This window comes from Sinocyclocheilus grahami, unplaced genomic scaffold (genome assembly GCF_001515645.1).
Source record: "Sinocyclocheilus grahami isolate Dianchi unplaced genomic scaffold, SAMN03320097.WGS_v1.1 scaffold344.1, whole genome shotgun sequence".
Classification (NCBI taxonomy): domain Eukaryota; kingdom Metazoa; phylum Chordata; class Actinopteri; order Cypriniformes; family Cyprinidae; genus Sinocyclocheilus; species Sinocyclocheilus grahami.
This window is the reverse complement of record NW_015505523.1, coordinates 1,681,816-1,704,135: the sequence shown is the minus strand read 5'-3', so window position 1 is coordinate 1,704,135 and position 22,320 is coordinate 1,681,816. Positions and strand designations below refer to the sequence as shown.

The 22,320-nt window shown below is 37.8% G+C and overlaps 1 protein-coding gene across 5 annotated transcripts in view; it reads right to left on the bottom strand.

The window, feature by feature from the left end:
- cadm1a (cell adhesion molecule 1a) overlaps nt 1-22,320 on the bottom strand; it is a 319,703-nt gene that overhangs the window by 31,183 nt on the left and 266,200 nt on the right. For 4 of the 5 annotated variants that reach the window (XM_016228781.1, XM_016228786.1, XM_016228783.1 and 1 more), the window contains 3 exons: nt 15,412-15,508; nt 11,940-12,112; nt 1,497-1,580 (listed from right to left, as the gene is read on the bottom strand). In XM_016228781.1, coding sequence (XP_016084267.1) covers nt 1,497-1,580; nt 11,940-12,112; nt 15,412-15,508 — 354 coding nt within the window. The remainder of the gene's footprint in view (nt 1-1,496; nt 1,581-11,939; nt 12,113-15,411; nt 15,509-22,320) is intronic. The other variant, XM_016228787.1, reaches the window with a different exon arrangement.

Sequence of the window (22,320 nt, the reverse complement as noted above, 5' to 3'; positions counted from 1 at the left end):
CAATAATAAGAAATGTTTCTTGAGTACCAAATCAACATGTTAGAATGATTTCTGAAGGATCTGAAGAAACGTCTGCTGAAAGTTTAGCTTTGCCATCACAGGTTTAAATTACATTTTAAAATATATTAATATAGCAAAAATATATATCAACAAATCTTTACCAGCCCCCAAACTTTTGAGTGGTAGTATATGTTAACATGCTAATAATGTTGCAAGTACTATAAACATTAAAGCAATTAACATTTCAAAATTCACATTAAAGGGTTACTTCACCCAAATTCTTTATTGGACTTCGTTTGGACTGTTGAACAGAAACACCCACCCAGTGCTATTATAAAGCTTGGATGTGCCAGGACATTTTTAAATACAACTCCGATTGGATTCGTCTGAAAGAAGAAAGTCATATACACCTAGGATGCCTTGAGGGTGAGTAAATCATGGGTTAATTTTCATTTTTTGGTGAACTAACTCTTTAACATTTTGTAGCAATAAAACGAACTAAAGCTAAACTGACTTATTATTTTGCTCATTTGCTGTATATGTGCAAATGTACACAACTGGACTTTTCTAGCATAAATAACCCTGAAAATGAGTGTGGCACTGTTCTTTTTTTTTACAAAGTCAGCTCACACAGCAAATCAATGCATACTGCTCCACATTTGTGCCCTTCTTAAAAAATCTGGAACATTTTCTGACTATTTACATACATTTCATACTCACAACATTCCTATGGTTTAAAATAAACTCTCTCAGGCCTAGTATTTTAGGTTCACCTACAACCTATCCAACTGGCCGCAACCTGCATTAGATCCGAAATTTGTGATTATTAGAGAATGATGGACTATGTGTACAGTATTTTATTTACATCATGACATTCAGGAGCCAATCAACTAGTGTAGCATACTGATAAGAGACACATTAAGTCGCTTTGGATAAACAAAAAAATATATGATAATATGCTATTGCATACCAGATTGCAGTATAAAATGAATAGCATGGACAGGGATTTGATACAATGAAACAAACAAAACATGATTTTTGTATCATTATAGCTGTGCAGTCGGATGTGGTTGGCTCGGTAAATGAGAAATCCAAACATGTACACGCTTGATCCCGGTTCCTCTTGGCCACAAAGACTCTGCTGTCATTGTCAGCCCACAGGAAACATAAAGGGGGTTCTGTAATCCCCGCACCAGACAGGCCTGGATACAGCGCCAGATCCTGATAAGATTACACCGCTAAAGGAGCGAACCGGGCTAAAATTTGAGAGAATTGTGAAGGGAGCCAGCTCTGACATGTGGCACCGACAGCGCTGCGAGCTCGGCCCAGCCCTGGCCTGGTCTCATATGGGACATGGTCCTCTCATAATCAGCGAGAGAATCTTATCAGGCCTGGCTAGCTGCTGGCGGTCTATCCGTCTCTCTCTCTTTCGCTCTCATCCACACGCACACACAAACACAGTCAGGTTGTGCAGGTGGATGGAGGTCATACCATACCTTGTATGATGTCTGGAGGGGAGGTTGTGGCGGAGATGGTGGTGGTGGTGGTGGTTGTGGGTTTAGGGGTTGTGGTAAGGGCATCTAGATGGAAAAACACAACAAAAAAAACATGACATACGGGGAAAAATCAGGAAAAACGAAACCAAACATGATCAAATCAACAACAATGAGAGACAGATTCGTGTTGTGTAATATGTGTAGCTTTACTCAACAGATGGTAAATTAGTCTATAAACTGTATGTGAATTATCAAGCGTAACTACTGTACAAAATGAAATATTACTCTCTGGTGAAGAAGTCATTACGAATGTAACTGTGGGAAAAGTACTGCAAAGACTTTTTTTTGTGTGTGTGTGTGTAAACATTTACTGCTAATTTAGTGTTTGGGAAATAGAATAAAATAGCATTTAACAACCATTAAAAGAAATCCAACCAAAATGAAATGATGACATGAGGGAATTATTAGAAATGAATGAAAACATAAAATGCAGATGGTTATGCATTTAAAATGTCCATGCTAACAAATGACCATAGCCATGACACACAGAAGGGGTCCTGGCATACATTCTCCTGTTTGGTTTTTGCATTTTCACACTTCATTAGCTGCTTTCCCTCCCTACTATCTACTAATGTTGCTTCTGATTTAGCAATTTGTAGTGTGGAGTGCTGGACGCAATACTGATAGACCCAAGAGCCAGTGGCAGCGGTCGTGACAGGCTTAGCGTGTTTGATGTCGGCGAGTTAACTCAGCGGGTGTGTTAGCCAGTCCGGTGCGTGGGGTGATCAGGATTTTTCATGGAGAGACAAACAGGCAAACATTAATGAAATGAGGAATGGGAAAGGAGGGCGCGCGGATATGGGAGCGAGCGATGTTTCTCGGGGAGATAACAGGCGTGAAAAGCGGCGCGGCCCGCGCCACTGTTTGCCCAGCGCGTACAGACAGATACCACTGTGTTAACATCTGTGGTGGGGGAAATTGGTCGGCTGTCTCCCCTCCCTACTTTGTTGTCTGTGCTCCATCAAAAGAGCTCGGTGGGAGCCCTGAAACGCTTCCACTCTCTAATGATAAACATCCAGCAGGATGAAGCGGAGGCAGAGAGGAACTCTGCCTCCATCTCCTCTGCTGATACACGGGATCACTTAGAAAATGGCAGCCACGTATTGCGTGTCATGCACTAGAGGGCTTTTAACACCACACTAAACACTTGTTAAGTACACTTTCAGTCCTTAACAGTATATACATGTACAGTTATAATACAGTCTCCATCTGTCTGTCCAAATATACACAACACAATATGCAATGTAATACAAAAATATATAATATATTTTAAGGCATGTTGCACATCGGATTAACGTGTTCACATGACATTTTAAAAAGACAAATTATTGTTTAAGACTGAAATTCGAATTGGAAGTGGAAGTGTATGGAAACATATTTATCAGTGAAACTTATGTCTACCCTGGGCTAAAGATAAAATAAATGTGATAGTTTCCCTTCATGAGAATTAAAAAAAATAATAATAAAATAATATTTAGTTTGTTAATATACATGACAGATGTCAGAATTTTAACATAACTATGATATTATGGCCAACTGTCACTTTAATTATGAAAAAAAATTCACTGGATTACAAAAAACACTTTAAAATGCATAATAAACATTATTTAATTGAAGTGATTTTTCAACTAATCAATGTGTTTTTTTGTAAAAAGAGGTTAATGCAATTTAAATAATGTGAATGCTGGTCCCAATTAGACTTTAAATACATTATTTTTGACAGCTAAAATAATTAGTAATATTAAAAAAAGAAAAGTAAAACAGTATTAATTTATTAATTTGAGTATTAAAGCAATGGTATATTTACTTTGACATTATTATGCAATTTTTTACCCTTACTACTGTAACACTTTTAATAGCACTATTATAATTTGGACATACACTACTGTACCATTCAAAAGCTTGAGATTTGTAAGATTTGGTCACACTTTATTTTAAGGTCCAATGCTCGCTAGTAATGAACCATTAACTATGACTTTTGCCTCAATAAACTCTTAATTTGCTGCTTATTAATAGTTAGTAAGGTAGTTGTTGAGTTTAGGTATGGGATAGGATTAGGGATATAGAATATGGTCATGCACAATATGTGCTTTACAAGTACTAATACACAGCCAATATGTTAATAGCATGCTAATAAGCAATTAGTTAACCGTGAGAATCAATCCCTATACTAAAGTGTTACCAATTTGGTGAGTCTCTTATACTCACCAAGGCAAAATTTCTTTGATCAAAAATACAGTAAAACAGTGCTATTGTGAAATATTATTACAATTTTAAAATACGTTTTCCATTTCACTATATTTTAAAATGTAATTCATACCTGCGATGAAAAAGCTGAATTTTCAGCAGCCATAACTCCAGTCTTCAGTGTCACATGACCCTTCAGAAATCATTCTAATATGTTGACTTGGTGCTCAAGAATCATTTCTTATTATTATCAATGTTGAAGACAGTTGATTCCACGATACATTTTTAAGGATTCTTTGACTGTCACTCCTGAACAATTGAAATGCATCCTTGCTGAATAAATGTATTAACTTCATTAAAAAAATTTAAATAAAACATCCTACTAACCCCAAAATATTGAATGTTAATATAGTTTTATTATACCAAAAATGGCAGATATTTACATAGAAAAAAACAAACAAACAGAAACATTACTAAACTATCAGAACTGATTAAACAACAAGCAAGCACATTTCTTCTTCATAATAATGCAAAACTACAGTATTCACTTCTGAACTCTGTCCATCTCTTTAAGCGAATGTGACTGCTTTACTGCACTTTCTGATGGAAAAGGTACTTTCAAAGATTTGTATGTTTGGCATGCCAATAAAAAACCGTAATGGATCACAGGTTGTCAGCGGTAAGTTGTTACCTGTCTCAAACTACACTGATTCACACGGCAATTGCAACTAGGTGAAAATTTCTCTCCCAGACACCTTCCAGAAGGGCACAGCCATGTGGATTTCTCATGCTTGTGATGAAGTATACCAGCAAACAGACCGAGTGAACCTGCTAAACTGTGTAGGATTTAAACACAAGCATGCATCTGTCTGAAAGCACAGGGCTAAAATGTTTAATATTTTTGACACGCTCAGTCATCCTTAATATCCTATGGCAAAAAGGGAAAAGGAAACAGCTGACCAAGGAAACTCAGCAAGCAGTCAAGCATGGCAAATACAGGCTAACGAAGAGCTATATAGCTCACTTTACAAGCAGCAGCACATTTGATCAATAGCCACTATAGACTACATTTACATTAAATAATGTGTGCTGAGCCTGAAAAGCTTAATGCTCTATGAACTAGCAGATACATAAATGTTTTAATAAAGAAAGACGGAGAAACCGAAACCTCACTTAACGCACGTTCGCTTTAACTCAGCGGAGGGCCAACTTTATTGGCGCCACTCCGTTATGAACTGTGAATGCCCAACAGATGTTTGAGATCACCGGTGTCAATAGCTCATTAAAAACTTGGCAGGCCGATTGGATCTATAACCATTTTTGTAAATTTTTTTGTAGCTATCTTTTTAAAAGGCGAACCGATGCCTCCGAGTATCAGGGCTTATTGACTTTCACAGTGCATACCTGCCATGTCATCTCAGCGTGTGTTTATCACGGCACATTATGAATCATAGCAACGGGCCGGGGCGCGTGTGTGTGTAGCAGGCTCATTAAACCCGGGCCACTGCAAAATACTGCCGGTTACACCGATTCCCCAGACACGCAAAGGCTAACGCTAGGATGAGAACTCATATTTTACTCTCTCCCTTGCTGAGCCACTTGCTAAAACGGTGCATCTCCCAAATGAGATGCGGACCAACGCATGAGTGGCTCGCAGAGGCAAGGAAGGGTATCAGGAGAGCGAGGTACGTATGAGGAGCTGACTAGATGAGTACTTTAATCGGCATGGCATTTCCCGGCATGTCCTGGGACTCCTAACGGATAACAGTCATTCAGGAACGACACGGAGAGGGAAAAACACACGTGAGTAATAGTGTGATTAGCAATGGGTGCTCAGGGCTGTTGATTTGCCCATCAGCAACCTTCTGTCATCAGGCAGCTTTATGTGTTTGTTCAAGGAGATTTTCGCTTGCTGTTGCAAAACTAGCAAGAGCAGGGGAGGGAGCTTAACCCAAATATTGCAATGTGTAGGATTCTTTGGGGCTAGGCGGCAGTTTTAGGCTTTGCTCCCTTTGGAACGCAAGTATAAACACACACACACACACACACACACACACACAAACAAATAAAACATTGGGATATCGTATAAAAAAAACAAAACAAAACGCTGTATGGAAACACCAAGATGAGCATACATTCTAAAAGTAAGTCGGACATGTGATTTTGCAATGGGACAGCATAAAACCAGACCAACCAACGGACCCATCTCATTGCAAAGCATCTGAAATGCTAGTTTTGTCATTCTAAAATGCTTGAGCAAGGCCTTGTCAAAGTGCTTTGTTATAATTAACTCCCAGAAATGCATTCCCATGCAGCAGGCTCTAAAAATAATATAACGTGACCGTATTTCATCTGCACACTCTAAAGCTCGTAATTTATAGTTTACAAAAATTATTATACAGTGCCTTCCCCTACTGCAGCAAATACAAATTTTCTTCAAGATATTTAGCAAAAGTTAATCAGGAAGTGATGATTTTGTTCTCTTCAACTCGCTGGATGGAAACAGTGCTTTACTCGCAAATGTTTTATGCGATATTCATAGCTAGTGGTACTCTAACTAAACAACGTGTATCACTGGATTTCCTCTAGGTGGTACACATAGCAAAAATAACCAAAAACCACAAAAAAAATTTAATTATATGTAAAAAAAATTACATAAATAAATAAATACATATAAAAGTTATCAAAATAATAAAATATAAAAATTAGCTTAGTATTTTTACTTCAGAACTATGGGATGTCAAATTCAAGTCAATTATTCCGTGAGAAAAAAAAAAAAAGGTTATACAATTAAAAGAGATGCTATTCTAAATGCATAAGAAAATAAAATTAAATCAGAAGGAATATTGTTGTAAGTAGATTTTAGTTTGATTTTCTGATTTGAAGAGAGGTGGTACTCCTGAAAATTTTAAGAACCACTGCACTAGAAAATAACCTGTTAGGATCTGCACGCTATTACCAGAGGTGGTAAACATATGTAGAAGCATATGCAGGGAAATTCCCTCCAACTGTTTAATAAGGACATTATATCAATAAATGGTAGAAGTGGCACATTTGCCTTGCTATAGTGTAAATTCAATTAGAGTGCATTCCTCCTCCATAGATTGCACATTCCTCCTCTCTGTAGAATCAATGAGCAAGAGAGGTGAGTGAACAGCGTAAAATAACAATAAGTACCTGCAAATCTGACACTGGCAGCAGCACTGAAGCGATCGACTCCAATAAAAGGCTAATGAAGGGAGGGCTTAGGAGACGGCCCTTGTTAATGACTCTGGCAGACGGGATAACATGGGTGTGGATGGGAGAGACTCCTCTGCCTTTGAGCTATGAGACATGAAAGCACTTAAAACAGCACCCATCCAATCTGCCAGCTGAAACATGTTATGAGAGATTTATGAAATGTTTCTCAATAAGTACAAAGCAATTCTACAGTATGATAACTCCTACAAAAATGCAACATGTACCTATTCTGTAGAACAGAGAGTAATGCATCTGTGTGAATGAATTAATTAATTTAAATTACTTCATTGAATTTAATGTTGACTTGACCAACTGTGTACATGTATTATGTAGTAAACATTATGTTGTATTATCATTATTATTAGTGTATTACGTAGTAAATATAACTAAAGGATATTCACATTTTAATGCACACAAATTTGGAATCGACTAAATAATAATAATAATAATTATTATTATTATTATTTATGAACTAAATAAATTAAATAAAAATAAATATCAAATTGTGTGTTTAGAAATATAGCCACAGTATATTCATGTTTTCATGCACACTAACTCGGAATTCAACTGAATAACAAACATTGTTGTTGTTGTTTTTGTTATTAATTAAAAACAAATAAATATTCTTATTTTTATTATATACAGGTTACTTATAAATATATTTATTATGTTCATCATATTGAAGAATTTTAAACCAAAAATGAAGAATCTGAAATCCACTCTATCAATGCAACTATTCAAATAAACAAAAATAAATATCAAATTTTGTGTTACTATATATACACTGAACAAAATTATAAACGCAACACTTTTGTTTTTGCCCCCATTTGTCAATCTAAGACTTTTTCTATGTACACAAAAGGCCTATTTCTCTCAAATATTGTTCTGTCTAATCTGTCTAAATCTGTGTTAGTGAGCACTTCTATATTCAATATACAAGATTTGTGAACAATATTTGAGAGAAATAGGTCTTTTGTGTACATAGAAAAAGTCTTAGATCTTTGAGTTCAGCTCATGAAAAATGGGGGCAAAAACAAAAGTGTTGCGTTTATAATTTTGTTCAGTGTATATACAGTATAAATTATCTACAGTTATCCAATTATCCATGGATATGAAACTTTGTACTTTTACATCAACAACTGTCATATAATTCAGTAAGCAAATGTGTAGCTTAGATACGAAATCCTGCACGTCATTTGCAATGCATTCTTTCATCTTCAGACATCCAGTAGGAAGGTTTTACATTGCCAACTCTAATACGGCACATTTGCATGTCTGAATTCACAGATGACTAGATTTTTGAACGGCGGGCTGCCGAGGTCGTGTTTGACAGCAGCCAAATTTATCATAGCAATCTGACTTTTAAATGTGTGTGTCACCAATACGATGAATTGTAAGGGAAGCACTGATGGGGCGAATTGAATAAAAGTGAGCAAGCTATAAGAACGGAGGGGAAGTATGGAGAGAAGTGATTTACGGCTCCATTATTATAGCACAGTGATGGGATTGGACCCACCATGACAGCAGTGTAGATTTTTATTTTCTTTCCCTACATATGTTGAGCTCGCTGGACCGAGACTGGATCTTCTCGAGTTACATGCACTGCTAGGAAGACTGCTGTTCCTCCAGCTGTTCTTTCTCAGTACTCTTCTAGCGCTACACATGTTGTTGGATATAAGGGACAATTAGGTGTCTCAAACAAGTCTGAGGCTTGTCACAAAATCAGGCTGTTTATCAATCCCCATGCAATGTGTTTTCAGCAAGCTGTGTTGAATCCACATTGGTTTACGTGCGAGGGTTGAGGATTTAGGCTTACACTAAAACAAATATCTGTTTATGCTTGCCATTTACACAAACACATAGGGGATTCCCTCGGAGGAAGCGCGGGCCGATGCTGTACTTTGGCTTGTGGTTGGATATAAATTTCCATAACCACAAGCACATTATTCAGAGGTCCCAACTTGTTTACATTTTTCAGATCTTTCCAGTGATTTGAGAATATTGGTTAGGATAACAAAACAAAACAAAAGATTTTTGACCAATTCATGAATGAATCATTTAGACTGAGGATGAGTCAGTTTGACAGATTCATTCTAGATTTACACCCCAAAATTTAAATTATGTCATCAAAGTCCCTTTGACTTTCATTGTAATTTCTGGGCACACAAGGGAAATTAAGTTGAACTGAAACAGTTTAATTGTCAACATCTTTTGAAAAATGTTATTTTGTGTTCTACAGAAGAGCGAAAGTCATACAGGTTTGAAAGACATGACCATTTTCATTTTTGGGTGAACTATCCCTTTAAAATTAACTGACTCAAAAAGAACAGTACAAATCAGACTATAACTCGCAAGAAAGTTTTACTCTACAGAAGAGCAATATTTAGCCTATTAAATGTTTTAGGTCAGAGCATAATTAGAAAAACATTACTTTTCCAGGCCTGGAAAACACAATTATACCATGGGAACCCTGATTCTTGACCCACCGAGTGAACAAAATCATGTTTGTGTTTGGGTTCAGCATGCACTCTAAGCGCAGTTAAGGAAGTGTATTGCCGTGATCGATTTCTGCCGGGCGGCTGTGAGATACCAAAGGAAAGCCCTCTAAGCATGGAGGAATTGTTACGGAGAGGAAACGTGAGCGAGGGTGACAGGCAGAGGAGGAGTGCGCAATATTAAAGGCCAGGGCTGTGAAGGCAAAGGTAGTCTTTATTAGGTTAGAGGCGCTCCATAAACTTGTTACAGGCCGGTGTGTTAGATCTCATTCCCCCGCAGGGGCATGCTGGGATGGGGGCCCTGGAAAATGTCTCAGGGAATGTATTTTTTCCCCATAACCAGTTTAGTGCCAGCCACCCTCCAAGTGTTCTCCATCACTTAGCTTCACAACAGTTGGGGAACAAACGCATTAGAGAAAAATTGCCTCTGCAGTACATCTGTTCTGGCTGTCTATTGAGGGCCCAGGAATATCTGCTACCACAAACCGAAAATCTGATATTAACTCTAATGTGTTGCATGCTTTTTCCCCATTCATAAGCAACCAATGATAAAAATTGCATTATTTAAATAAATGGATGAATAAATAATTAAAATGTACTTTTTTTTACAAAAAGTCTTAAAAAATGATTAAAGTTGATTAAAAAAATTATGAATAAATAAAACAATAAAAAAGTTAAAAATTAATTACATTTAAATCCAAAATGTTAAATAAAAGTTGCATTAATTTGATGAATGAATGAATGAATGAAATATGATCAAACTAAGGGCCAGATTTACAAAAGAGGGTAAATTAGCGTTAGCACGCAATTCTAAAAAAGCTAATTCTTCACTGCGCGTCTTTAGGAAATCCTGACAGTACTATTTTAACGCCAAAAGACGGTTTGCGCTGGCACAAGCTGTTTGTGAATCTGGCCCTTAATGTTCAAATTATTTTAAATTTTGTAGGTAATAAAGTGGCTTTTCTAAACCTTTGCAGCATAAATCATGCATACAAGTCTTAATTTGATCAGTCCATTTGAGTCTCACCTTCTGCACATCATATGCTTTAAACTCTATATCTATACACCCTCATGATGCTCAAGATCTTTTTCCCACGTAAGGATGAAATTTCAATCTGAAAATTAGTTATAACATACTTGGTGTTTTTGTTCTCCCTTTCGATGTTGGCGAGTGACGGCAAGGTGCCTTGCATCTAATCGGCAGATTTATTATTATATAGGAGTGCTGAAAGTGTTAAAAACCCTAATAGTGGTTTCATAAGGCCATGCATGAATAGCTTCACAATTACCCTTCTGATATGCCATGCATTACATATGCCGGCTGTATGAAAATGTGTCCTCACCGAGACAGCTTGCTAAACGCCCATTTTGCCTTCCCTTTAACATCTCTGTAAAGCAGAGCGTTTAATTGAACAGTGCCTCGACATAATGCCGTAATATGCAAAGTATGCGAGAAGCTCTGTGGGTCTTGCTGAAAGTGTCAGGGCCACTGTGTTTATAATACACAGATGTCATCTTATTAATTTGAGGGAGAATAATTATAAGACTATAGAGCACCCAGATGTCACCAGCACCTGTCTTTATGAGCACACATGTATGTGTGTGTCGAATATATTTGAGTGTAACTCTGTTAATACAAAATAGAAGCATGATGCTAAATTAAATGTTGACAGCCCCCGTTTCTGCATTAGCAATTCTAATGTCAGATATGAGGTTGAATTGTGTAGATATTAAAAGCAGTATCAGATGTACAATTCATAAAACGTCCTGATAGTGTGTTATATTGAACGCTGTTTTTAATAGGGGAGGGATTTGAGCTCTCGCAGCACCATACGTGGCTGTGTCACTCTCTCTTCTATTCTGTTGGTTCAACTGTCATGAATTTCTCGTGGAACGACTGCCAAACCGCTCATGGGAGAAACGTGTGAAAAGCCTGTCGCAATTACTGGCGCATTTGCACTTCGTGCCGGGGCAAGTTTTTGGAACACGCACAACCCGGGCGAAGCCAAGTTTCTGTGGCGACCCACCGACAACATGCAATGTTCCCACACACGCACACATAAACAAAAAAGTTTTGCTTTTTTAAAGCTTATTCACAGTATCGTTTTGATAAAATGACTTGAATGTGAATTAGCTGGGGTTTGCCTCCCTCGCTACTGACATAAACTGTATATCTGTTCACTTAAAGATCCTCATTGCAGCATAAATCCTTTTTAAAATAGCTCCAGAGTCCATTGTTGCACTCTGAAAATGGAGGACAGCAATTTCACCACAGGCTTAGTGCAGCAAGAGATATCAGAAGTAAATTCCAAGAAGAAAATGGTCAGATTAGAACGTGTCCTAAAGGAAAGGAAATGTCATTGAGATCAATGTTATTGACCCATGACTCAGATGGAGTGGTGGAGTGGGTGAAAGAGGAAGAGGTCGGAGAGACAGAACTACTCGGTCACTTTGAACTTACCGCGCACATAAAGGATGTAGTCAGCGTACGTTTCGCCCACAGAGTTGGACGCCACACACCGGTAAGTGCCGTTGTAGGACTTGTTGAGGTTCTCGATGAAGAGATCTGAGCCAGTGATAACCGCGTGAGACGGCACTTCATCATCCACTCTCACCCAGTTCACTTGATGAGGCCTGGATGGAGACACAGAGCAGAATTGGCTTTGCTTTAGAGTTGTGTAGCCAGAATTTAGTTTTTTCTCTGGCCAAGGGATCTCTTACTTAGGCAAAGATGTTGTCTGAGTACCATGTAATGTTTTATAGGACAATATATGGCAGGAAAATTCTAAGTTGCATATAAACTCCAGCAGTTCCATCTATTTCTCGAAAATGTTTTACAAGAACGTTTTACAAGAAAGTAGTAACTTAGTCTTGCTAATATCATGCTTAATTCAATGTGTTATTTGCTGTTTCTTGGTAATTTTTTTGTGAAATCTTAGTAAAAAATTTAATCAAAGTGAAACACCATTTTTTCAGTATATATACTGTATATATTGATTAAATAAATGAATTAAATAATTATTAATAATAATAATGATAATAATATAATAAAATAAGCTAAAAAATTATTCTGCAATGATGAAAAACTGGAAAAAAAGACAAAATATAGAGAAAATAAAAATAACTTAAAAAAAAAACTTTATTCTGCAATTACGAACAACTAGGAAAAGCATAGCAAAAAATTTTTTTTTTAAATGACAAAATATAGGGAAAATAAACAAATGTAAAAATCCCAATAATTTATTGATCAAAAGAACCATGCGAGTAATTCCATGGACACAACAGCTTGTATACATGATTTTGAGTCCAGCAAATCAGACTTTTGTTTTTGTGTGTGTGCAATATGTTATCATGTTAATATGTGCAATTTGTGCTGTCTGAGGCTAAAAACAGCTATGGCCCTAACCTCAGAATAAAATGATTAGTTGCGGTCAGTAACACAGATTGTGGGATTCGACCAATGTCGCAGCCTACGGCATTGGCAAATGAACTTCATTTTGGCGAAGTTACAAAAAGCGAAAGGCTGTGATTTTCTCTTGTCTGCCTCAATTAACTGCCACTGCGAGCTATCTCCTTTTGTTCTCTAAACACCTGAGCCGGGCACACAACAGCCTATTCTACTTTCACAGTGATGAGTTGAATGAGCTATAGCCACTATGGAAAAAAAAACAAAAAAAAAAGAAAAAAAAAATACCTAAAAAAAAAACTTTATTCTGCAATTACGAACAACTAGGAAAAGCATAGCAAAAATTTTTTTTTTTAAATGACAAAATATAGGGAAAATAAACAAATGTAAAAATCCCAATAATTTATTGATCAAAAGAACCATGCGAGTAATTCCATGGACACAACAGCTTGTATACATGATTTTGAGTCCAGCAAATCAGACTTTTGTTTGTGTGTGTGTGCAATATGTTATCATGTTAATATGTGCAATTTGTGCTGTCTGAGGCTAAAAACAGCTATGGCCCTAACCTCAGAATAAAATGATTAGTTGCGGTCAGTAACACAGATTGTGGGATTCGACCAATGTCGCAGCCTACGGCATTGGCAAATGAACTTCATTTTGGCGAAGTTACAAAAAGCGAAAGGCTGTGATTTTCTCTTGTCTGCCTCAATTAACTGCCACTGCGAGCTATCTCCTTTTGTTCTCTAAACACCTGAGCCGGGCACACAACAGCCTATTCTACTTTCACAGTGATGAGTTGAATGAGCTATAGCCACTATGGAAAAATAAAAGAGGCTCTAAACTCTGCTCGGCTCTCACAAGTTTCAATGGCACTGCAGCAGTGTAGTTATTTCCCAAGAGCATCTGAGGAGGCATTCCCTTGTTGTTCTGGTTTTTGTGTCAGTGTTTAAACTTGTTACTATTCTGTTTAAAAGGGGAGAGAGGGGAAAATACAAAAAAACAAAACAAAAAACCTTCACAGCTTCGAAACAAAGAACTGGTTCGCGTTCAATAGCAGTTGATCCTCAGCCTCCGAGGACGGCAAAACAACATTTGATGGCGAGCAGCGAGTGGGGAATCTCAAAGAGTCTCAATCTGAGGTTAAATATACATGCGTGGCATAAAGATGCAGACGTTCCTGATATGGAAAGGGAAAAATGACCTAGAAAAAGTACCTTATTGAGAGGAAGGCATGGGGAAAAACACACAGTGGAGGGGCTGCAGAGAACCTGGCGTGAGGCGGAGAATACAAATGGGATGGCAAGCCAAGCCCTGCACTGTCTGACAGTAATGACTGCAGCCCCTCTCCAAGCTTTAATGAAAATGACTTCCAATTTTCTGCTCACTGTATTGATTGTATTTTCATCTTTATTAAATGAATTCGGGTGGCACCTCGTCTGCCCGCAGCATTTCAGTTTGGGGATGTTATGGGGCTTGCTGAATATAAAAACACCAGAATGGCTTTCATTACATGTGCTCAGACAATGGACAAACATTGATAATTCACTTTATGCTCATGTGCAATGACCACAGAAAATATGTGGACACTTTTGTGTAAAAATCTATGAATTTCACTGCATTAGATATCAAACCAAGTGGTATCTGTAAAAATAAAGAAAGAAATAATTTTTTTTTATTTTGGGACAAAATAGGAAAAAAATTCACATTTTGGGGCCACTGTATATTTTTCAACAAGGGCGTATGGAAAATGAATTATTAATATTGCTGGAACAATAACCTGTCCATCAAAAATTTATTTCAGCTTTGTAACTCCACAAGAAATGGCTGCATGTTCAATTTAATTAACTAAATTTAACAAATGGAAAAAAAAAATTTTGTGTGCAAATTTTTAACCAACTTTCAAATTCTATCACACACAATTGTTTTTTATTTGTTGTGTTGAGACAACAATAATTATTTCCTATGTTCTTAACCTAATTCTGGACATGTCGGAAATTGATTTAAATGTTCTTTTTTTAAACTAATACCACTCGTCCATGCAGTTTTATCTAATCAAGTTCTCTACTAAATTATTTTTTTTATTAATTTCATGTTGTGTACCCGATAAAGTAATCAACAGTCAATTTTTGGTAAAAGGCCAACAAATACAGTATAGCATGTGCCCGATCAAATTCAGCTGAGATTTTGCCCAGCATCTTTCTCAATTTCATTGTGTAGGCAAACTAAATTAAAGCTTGTACATCAAGAATAAAATAGATTTTTTTGATTAAATGCCTCAAATGCAATTAAGCAATATAACAAAATATCTTGAAAGGCTGCTTGACCAATTAGATCAGGACCAGAATTGTTATAATTAATTCCACTGAACGCCTTGAGATGGCGGTCAAATGTTTGGCTATGGGTTTTGGTAGAGGACTGTTCTCATGAGAAGCCCATGACCCTGACTCATCCGTACCAGAACAAACAGTTGAAAAGTTGCTAATATTGTCAGAAATGGAACACACGGGAGAGAGAGGCGTCTTACTGTGGTTTGCCTTTAGCCTGGCACGTCAGTTCCAGATTCTCGCCTTCTCTAATCAGGCCCTGCGGAAACTCCACCTTGATCGTCACCTCAGGTTTATCTGTGGAGGAGAAAAGTAAAGCACATCAGCGTCTTGTGCCCCTGGGCTGCATGAAACTTTAAACAGCCTTGGCTTTGTTCAACACTTATTGGATTGTTCTCAGTCATTTGGTTTGACTCTTCAGCATTACCATTGTTTGATACAAAATGTGCACATGCTTTTTTTCTATTAACCTTTAGAGTCATTTAAACATAATCGATACACCCTGATGTTTGCCGTGTATACAGTCAGAAGTCATGACATCACCGATGTCCATATTCAAGCGCTCTCAGCATTGACCTTTCTGCTCCGTAAGTACTGCCCTTTCTCATATCTATTAAAATGACTGGGCGCTCAATGGTTCTATTCTTCAGTGACTGGCAGCAGGTAGCCCACTGGCTTTTTGCACCTTGCGTCAGCCTTGCCTCTCAGGCGTAGCTGCTACATTCAGCATGAAATGTGCACTTCTCCTTGGCAAGTCTCAGTTCTTTTCCAATTCAGCTGGGATTAGACTTCCTGCTGTGTTTGTACAGTGCAGCAGGAGGGGTGACATTCAAACTGACGTCGGACACATAACTAACGCTCTCTCACATCGAAGTATCCAGCGCCGTGTGTCTTGACACCGTCGGAGGGTAGGATCTGACATACAGATTCACGCGGGCCGGTCACTCGCTCCACATTTGTGTGAACTCCTTGCATAACTGTATTACACCTGTGTGCCAATTTCTGGTGTCTAATAGGATTTTTCGGTCTGTCTGGCGGTCTAATGACATGATGAAACTTAATGGCAAACAGCTTATGTAAGAAAATCATAGAGACATTTAGGACCCTTGGCATTTAATGGACTACATAAGGCTGTTGCGCTGCTGCTTTTGTAGAACATTTCTAATATCAGGCAAATACTAAATAGGCTCCTGTTTGTCAGGTAGTGTTTCTACATATAGGTACATGACAGGCAAAAACAGGAAATGGCTACCTTTTTGTTATACTGAGTGCTAATGAGTGCAGCGAGAACATAAACCATAAAAGACACAGAAAAAAAAAAAAAAAAAAAAAAAAAAGAACACGAAAAACACTAAAATGCAAGAAAGTGTTACTGGCCTTTCATTAGGCATAATGGATACAAGAACAACAGTCAGGTGTGCCAAATAAAACGAAAAAACAATAAGTAAATAAACAAAACAGAAAAAAAGTTAGTTGCCAGTAGTAATTCTAATAGAATTTATATATGGGTAACACTTTACAATAAGGTTCCATTTGTTAGCTATTTAATGCATTAACTAACAATGAGCAATACATTAAAACAATACATTTTACAGTATTTAATATTCTTTGTTAATGTTAGTAAATTATATTAATGTTAGTAAAAATACAACTGTTCATTGTTAGTCCATGTTAGTCAGGTCCATTAAATAACATTAACAGATACAACTTTTAATTTTAATAATGTATAAGTAAATGTTGGAATCAACAATAACTAAGATTAATAAATGCTTTGTTCAGGTGTGTTTGATTAGGGCTGGAGCAAAACTTTACAGGAAAGTGGACCTTGAGGGCCAGAACCCCTGGTTAAGAAGTATTTTTCATTGCTAGTTTATCTTAACTAATGTAGTTAACTAATGTTACCAATATAGGGCTATCAGTGACCATACTAGCACCATTAAACCCTCTTGAAGTGAACTTGAAATAAAAACTGACTTATTTTCTTGATTGATGTTTCTGGTCTCACTGTGAATGATTCATCGCTCTCAATACAATACCTCTGCTGACGACTTTTACTCTCCCTCACGTCTTTTCAACCCTGTATGACTGACTTTCTTCTGTGGAACACAAAAGAAGATATTTTGAAGAACTCTATTTTTGTCCATACAATGAAAGTCAATTGAGTCCAAAACAACGGTCAATTGGACCCCATTGATTTCCATTATATGGACAAAAACTATTTTTTTTAGAAAATGTAGAAGCCAGTCCTACAGGTTTGGAATGTCATGAGAGTGAGTAAATGACATATTTATCATTTTTGAGTAAACTATCCCTTTAAAGTTCCCAAGATTCAAAGGAGAACATGGTACACTCTAAAAAGTGCTGGGTTATTTCTGTAAACACATTTTTGGGTTAATTGTGCTGGGTCATAATTCTGGGTTGTTTGAGGTAATGTAAACACACAGTTGGGTTGCTCATGCTGGGTCAAATGGACTGTAAGGGTTTGACCCCGTTCAAAAGTTTACATGCAAAAGTTTCCAACAATGACTGTATGATTTTGAGATCCATCTTTTCACACTGAGGACAACTAAGGGACTCTTATGCATCTATTACAGAAGGTTCAAACGCTTACTGATGCTCCAGAAGGAAACATGATGCATTAAGAGCTGGGGGTGAAAACTTTTGAACAGAATGGAGATGTGTACATTTTTCTTATTTTGCCTTAATATCTTTTTTTTTCATTTAGTGCTGCCCTTCAGAAGCTACAGGAGATACTTAAATGTTTCCCAGAAGACAAAATAAGTTAAATTCACCCTGAACTTCAAATTCAAAAAGTTTTTCTTAATGCATGGTTTTTCCTTCTGGAGCATCAGTAAGCGTTTGAACCTTCTGTAATAGTTGCATACGAGTCCCTCAGTTGTCCTCAGTGTGAAAAGATGCATCTCAAAGTCATACACTCATTGTTGGAAAGGGTTCAAATTCACAAAAATGCTGGAAAACCAAATAATTTGTGGGAGCTGAAGGATTTTTCTGAAGAATAGCAAGCAGTTTAACTGTTCAGGACAAACAAAGGACTCATGAACAACTATCACTAAACAAAAAAACACAGCTGTGGATCATTCAGATATCAACACAGTATTAAGAATCATTTGAACGGGGTCATTTTTTTATAAAATCAGCTATTATTTTCTCTTGTGGACTATATGTAAACATATTTTATGTGAAATGTCGTATTCAGGTCAGTACTAAATAAACAATAACATGCATTTTGTATGAGTCCTCTCATTTTGGTAAAATAATTAACATTTTGCAGATTCTGAAAGGGGGATGTAAACGCTTGACCTCAACTGTATATACACTTAACTTGTTAGTTATGTTGCAAGACTAAGTGTCGTATAATTAACAGGTGATGACCAACATGGAGGAATATTTGCAAAATGCAGAGACCAGTGATGCATTCCTGCACATTTTGGGAACGACATCTGGGAACGACATCCCAGACCTTCGTCACTGTTTCGGGCTATAATGCCATTGAAACGGACTCATTACTTGAGGCTGTTGACCTTTGCTTCAAGACTTTTTTCTGTTGATTTATTTTTTCTTTTTTTTGTGCTTTATGTTAACTACACTAAGCAGTGTCTTCCTACCTGAGAATTTCTCCAGCATGCAGTATATCATCAGGGCAACAGTTTTTTTCTTGCCACCTGTAACATGTTTCATATTTTGTGTCATACTGTATGTATTGTCTGTTGTAGGACTCTTTGTTTGGCTTAGTTTTAATGACACAATATTTGGACTGATTCTCGTGTGGCAATAATCAATTTTTGAGTGTTGTGATGATGCAGTGTTGACAAAGAATAGGAATCTACAGTGCCTAGTTTACACAATTTTGTGTTTTAAAGAAACTGATCTACAAAAACTTGTTTTATTTGTGTCTGTAAGGGTTGAATGAAATGTGTGACAGCATCCATTCAAAAATTGTTTTAAAAAGAAATGTGAAAACTCATTAAATTGATATTTACAGTAGCATTTTTTGTTGAGTAATTGCATTACAGAATAATAATAATAATTTTGCATTCTTTTGTGATCGTTATTTATTATTATTGGTAATATTGGTAAATATAAAGGTAGCAAGGCAATAAGACAACAAATAACCCAATGTTTAGGTAATGTTTAACCCAGCAACACAGTTAACCTTACCCACTGGTTGGGATAAAACGGTTAAACGGTTAAACCCAGCACTTGGGTCAAAACAACCCAGCGCGTGTTCTGTCCCATAGTTACCCAGCAGCTGGGTTAAAGTTGGGTTATTTTTTAACCCAGCACTTTTTAGAGTGTACGCTTGCCAAGCCCACCATGGTTATGTAAGTGGGCTCCACATGAGATGTGCGCTCTGAGGTTCCTGATGTTTCCTTGGAGGTATTCATTCTCTCAAAGTGACAGATTTTAATGGCTGAGCTATGCCTTTCCAGTCCTATGCTCCATTCCAGAGCTGGCCAGCATCCAGCCCTCTAGTTTCTCAAAGGAACCCAAATCTAATATTCCCCCAGTAATAGAGCTTGAAGTGGCATTCCACAGATGCTTATGCGGCAGCGCAGTGTGTACGTTCCACGGACGTGGGGGAGATATTAGAGCTGCTCCCATGTGCAACTTTAATGACATCATTCGCTCACTTTGGCAAGCAATGTGGGTTAAACAGTAGACACGCACTGATAGATGAAACAGTGGGTTTGTAATGTAAATAGTCCAGAGTCATTAGTATGCATGAATCAGGATAAGCAGCAGACCTTGCGTTGGAGGCAGGTCATGCATAAGGGCCAAGGAAGTTACAAAAAATCCACAAAGAGAGATGCTGAGTGTCCCTGTGGATTCAAAGGGCGAAAGATTAGTTCGCTGAAACCATGTCAAAGTAAACCACAATAACCCCCAGATTCCACTCTTTCAATTTCACCGCCTCTTACGGCACTTTGAATAGACTGGATGCTGAGTGAACAGTGACTTGACTTTGACCCACGGATTTCACACTTTCTTGGATTTTAAAGTATACGACGGGAAAAAAATAAGCGTCAATGTCCAGACAAGATTTATCACATTATTTCAGGGTAGACGTTTCAACTGGCTTTTTGGGCAATCGCTAAATTTGTTGAGTGCTTTGCCCATTTGATGCTTTCCTGTTTGACCTCTTCTATCAACAAAAAGTGATCTGTTGGCCTTCTATCTGTCCAAATTACACACTGTCAGAGCTAACATTTCTGTGTCCATGATGGACAGCCTGGTCTAAAGCGAAATAGAGAGAGAGAGAGAGAGAGAGAGAGAGAGAGAGAGAGAGCAGTCCGCTCAGAAGTTCTGTAAGAGGAATATCCACCTGTTTGTCTCAGCTCTATGGAGACTCCTTCCATTTCTCCCCTTGTCATCTTCAAACTCTTAGCATGAAAGGCTCTGAGTGAAAGTTTCTTGCTTTGAAGCTTCCCCTGCATTAGTTCCTTTCCAAAGCTCTCTCTCTCTCTCTCTCTCTCTCTCTCCTGAGCACTAAATCCATGGAAAGCAGTGCCACCGGCCTACGGTTTGTGTCTAGCTGGTGTGCCGGACAGAAAAGGTTACTCTAATTCTAATAACACAATTATTGACACGAGATATTGTCGTCATTTCTTAGCACCGCCACGAAAGGCTCTGAGTGAAAGTTTCTTGCTTTGAAGCCCCCTGCATTAGAGTTCCTTTCCAAAGCTCTCTCTCTCTCTCTCTCTCTCTCTCTCCTGAGCACTAAATCCATGGAAAGCAGTGCCACCGGCCTACGGTTTGTGTCTAGCTGGTGTGCCGGACAGAAAAGGTTACTCTAATTCTAATAACACAATTATTGACACGAGATATTGTCGTCATTTCTTAGCACCGCCACCACGGAGTGTTTCATTTTCCTCAAGCTGCTGAACTGCACATCGGTGGAACTGTTTGCATGGTGTAGCTATCAATATGTCAGGCTTATTTAATATCCACAGCGATGATTTTCTATTTTCTATTGTAAAAATGAACTCCATTAAGGCTGCCTTCACTCAATGATTTTTAACATTGATTGTTTTCCCAGTTTCAGCAGCACAATTTGAAAGAAGAGTGAGCCAGACAATGACTCGTGTACCAGCTCTCCCCGGAGCATGACAAAGGCTGGCCGTGAGCACGAAATCCAGTTAAATAGCACAGACAAAATGGTTTTACATTTTTCTGCTTTAAGTTGGGCACCAAATATCCTGCAGTTTCTGGAGATGTGCTGCCTTTGGTAGATAAAGGTCAGGCAAAGAAACCTTTTCCAGTGATCCTCTAAACCCAGTGGCAGGCAAGAGTAACCTCAAGAAGAAAATGCTTGAGGACCCAAATAAAACATCTTTAAAAATCATATCTGTACAAGGCTCGAAATTGCGACCATTTTGGTTGCATATGCTCCCGAAATTTTATCTGTGCGACCTCAAAATATATTTTGGAGCATTTGTGCGAGTGCATATAATTGTTGTCATGCGACCTGTTTTCATTTCACTAAAAACACTCAGAGTATGTGCCTTCTGAGTGTTGATACAGTGACCTGTCTGCCGTTCTATGAAATGTTAGGCTACATAACCAATTAGACTTCATCTTTACATTCTTAACTTTAATGCAGATTTTAGATTGGTTAATATTAGCTGTCAACCACCCAGTCACTGCTTTCCGCTGTCAGGTGGCAGGGAGCTAACTACCGCGGGGAATGAAAAAGGCTGAAGAAGAGAGAAAATAAAAAAAGAAACACTGACAGATTTCTTTTGTGAACCACCTAAAGTTACAAATAATGGTGCTGGTGATAGCGATCATGTGGTGAATGTTGATCCACCAGCCGAATAGAAGGCGTACAGTTTTCGGAGAGAGTGGCTGAAAGACTTCTAGTGGCTCCGCTATGAAAATGGTTCTATGCACTGCGTTCACTGTAAAGCCTGTGGGACGGAATTTGCAGGTAACAGCGTTCGCCACCGAATCTACACATTTCGTAATTGTTATTTTACAATGTGCGGTTTGACATTATCGAGTATATTGCAAAATCCAAACAAAACACACCTACAGAGAGTGCACGCATACATGACGTGAAGTCTATTAGGTTAGATTAGTGCGCGTGC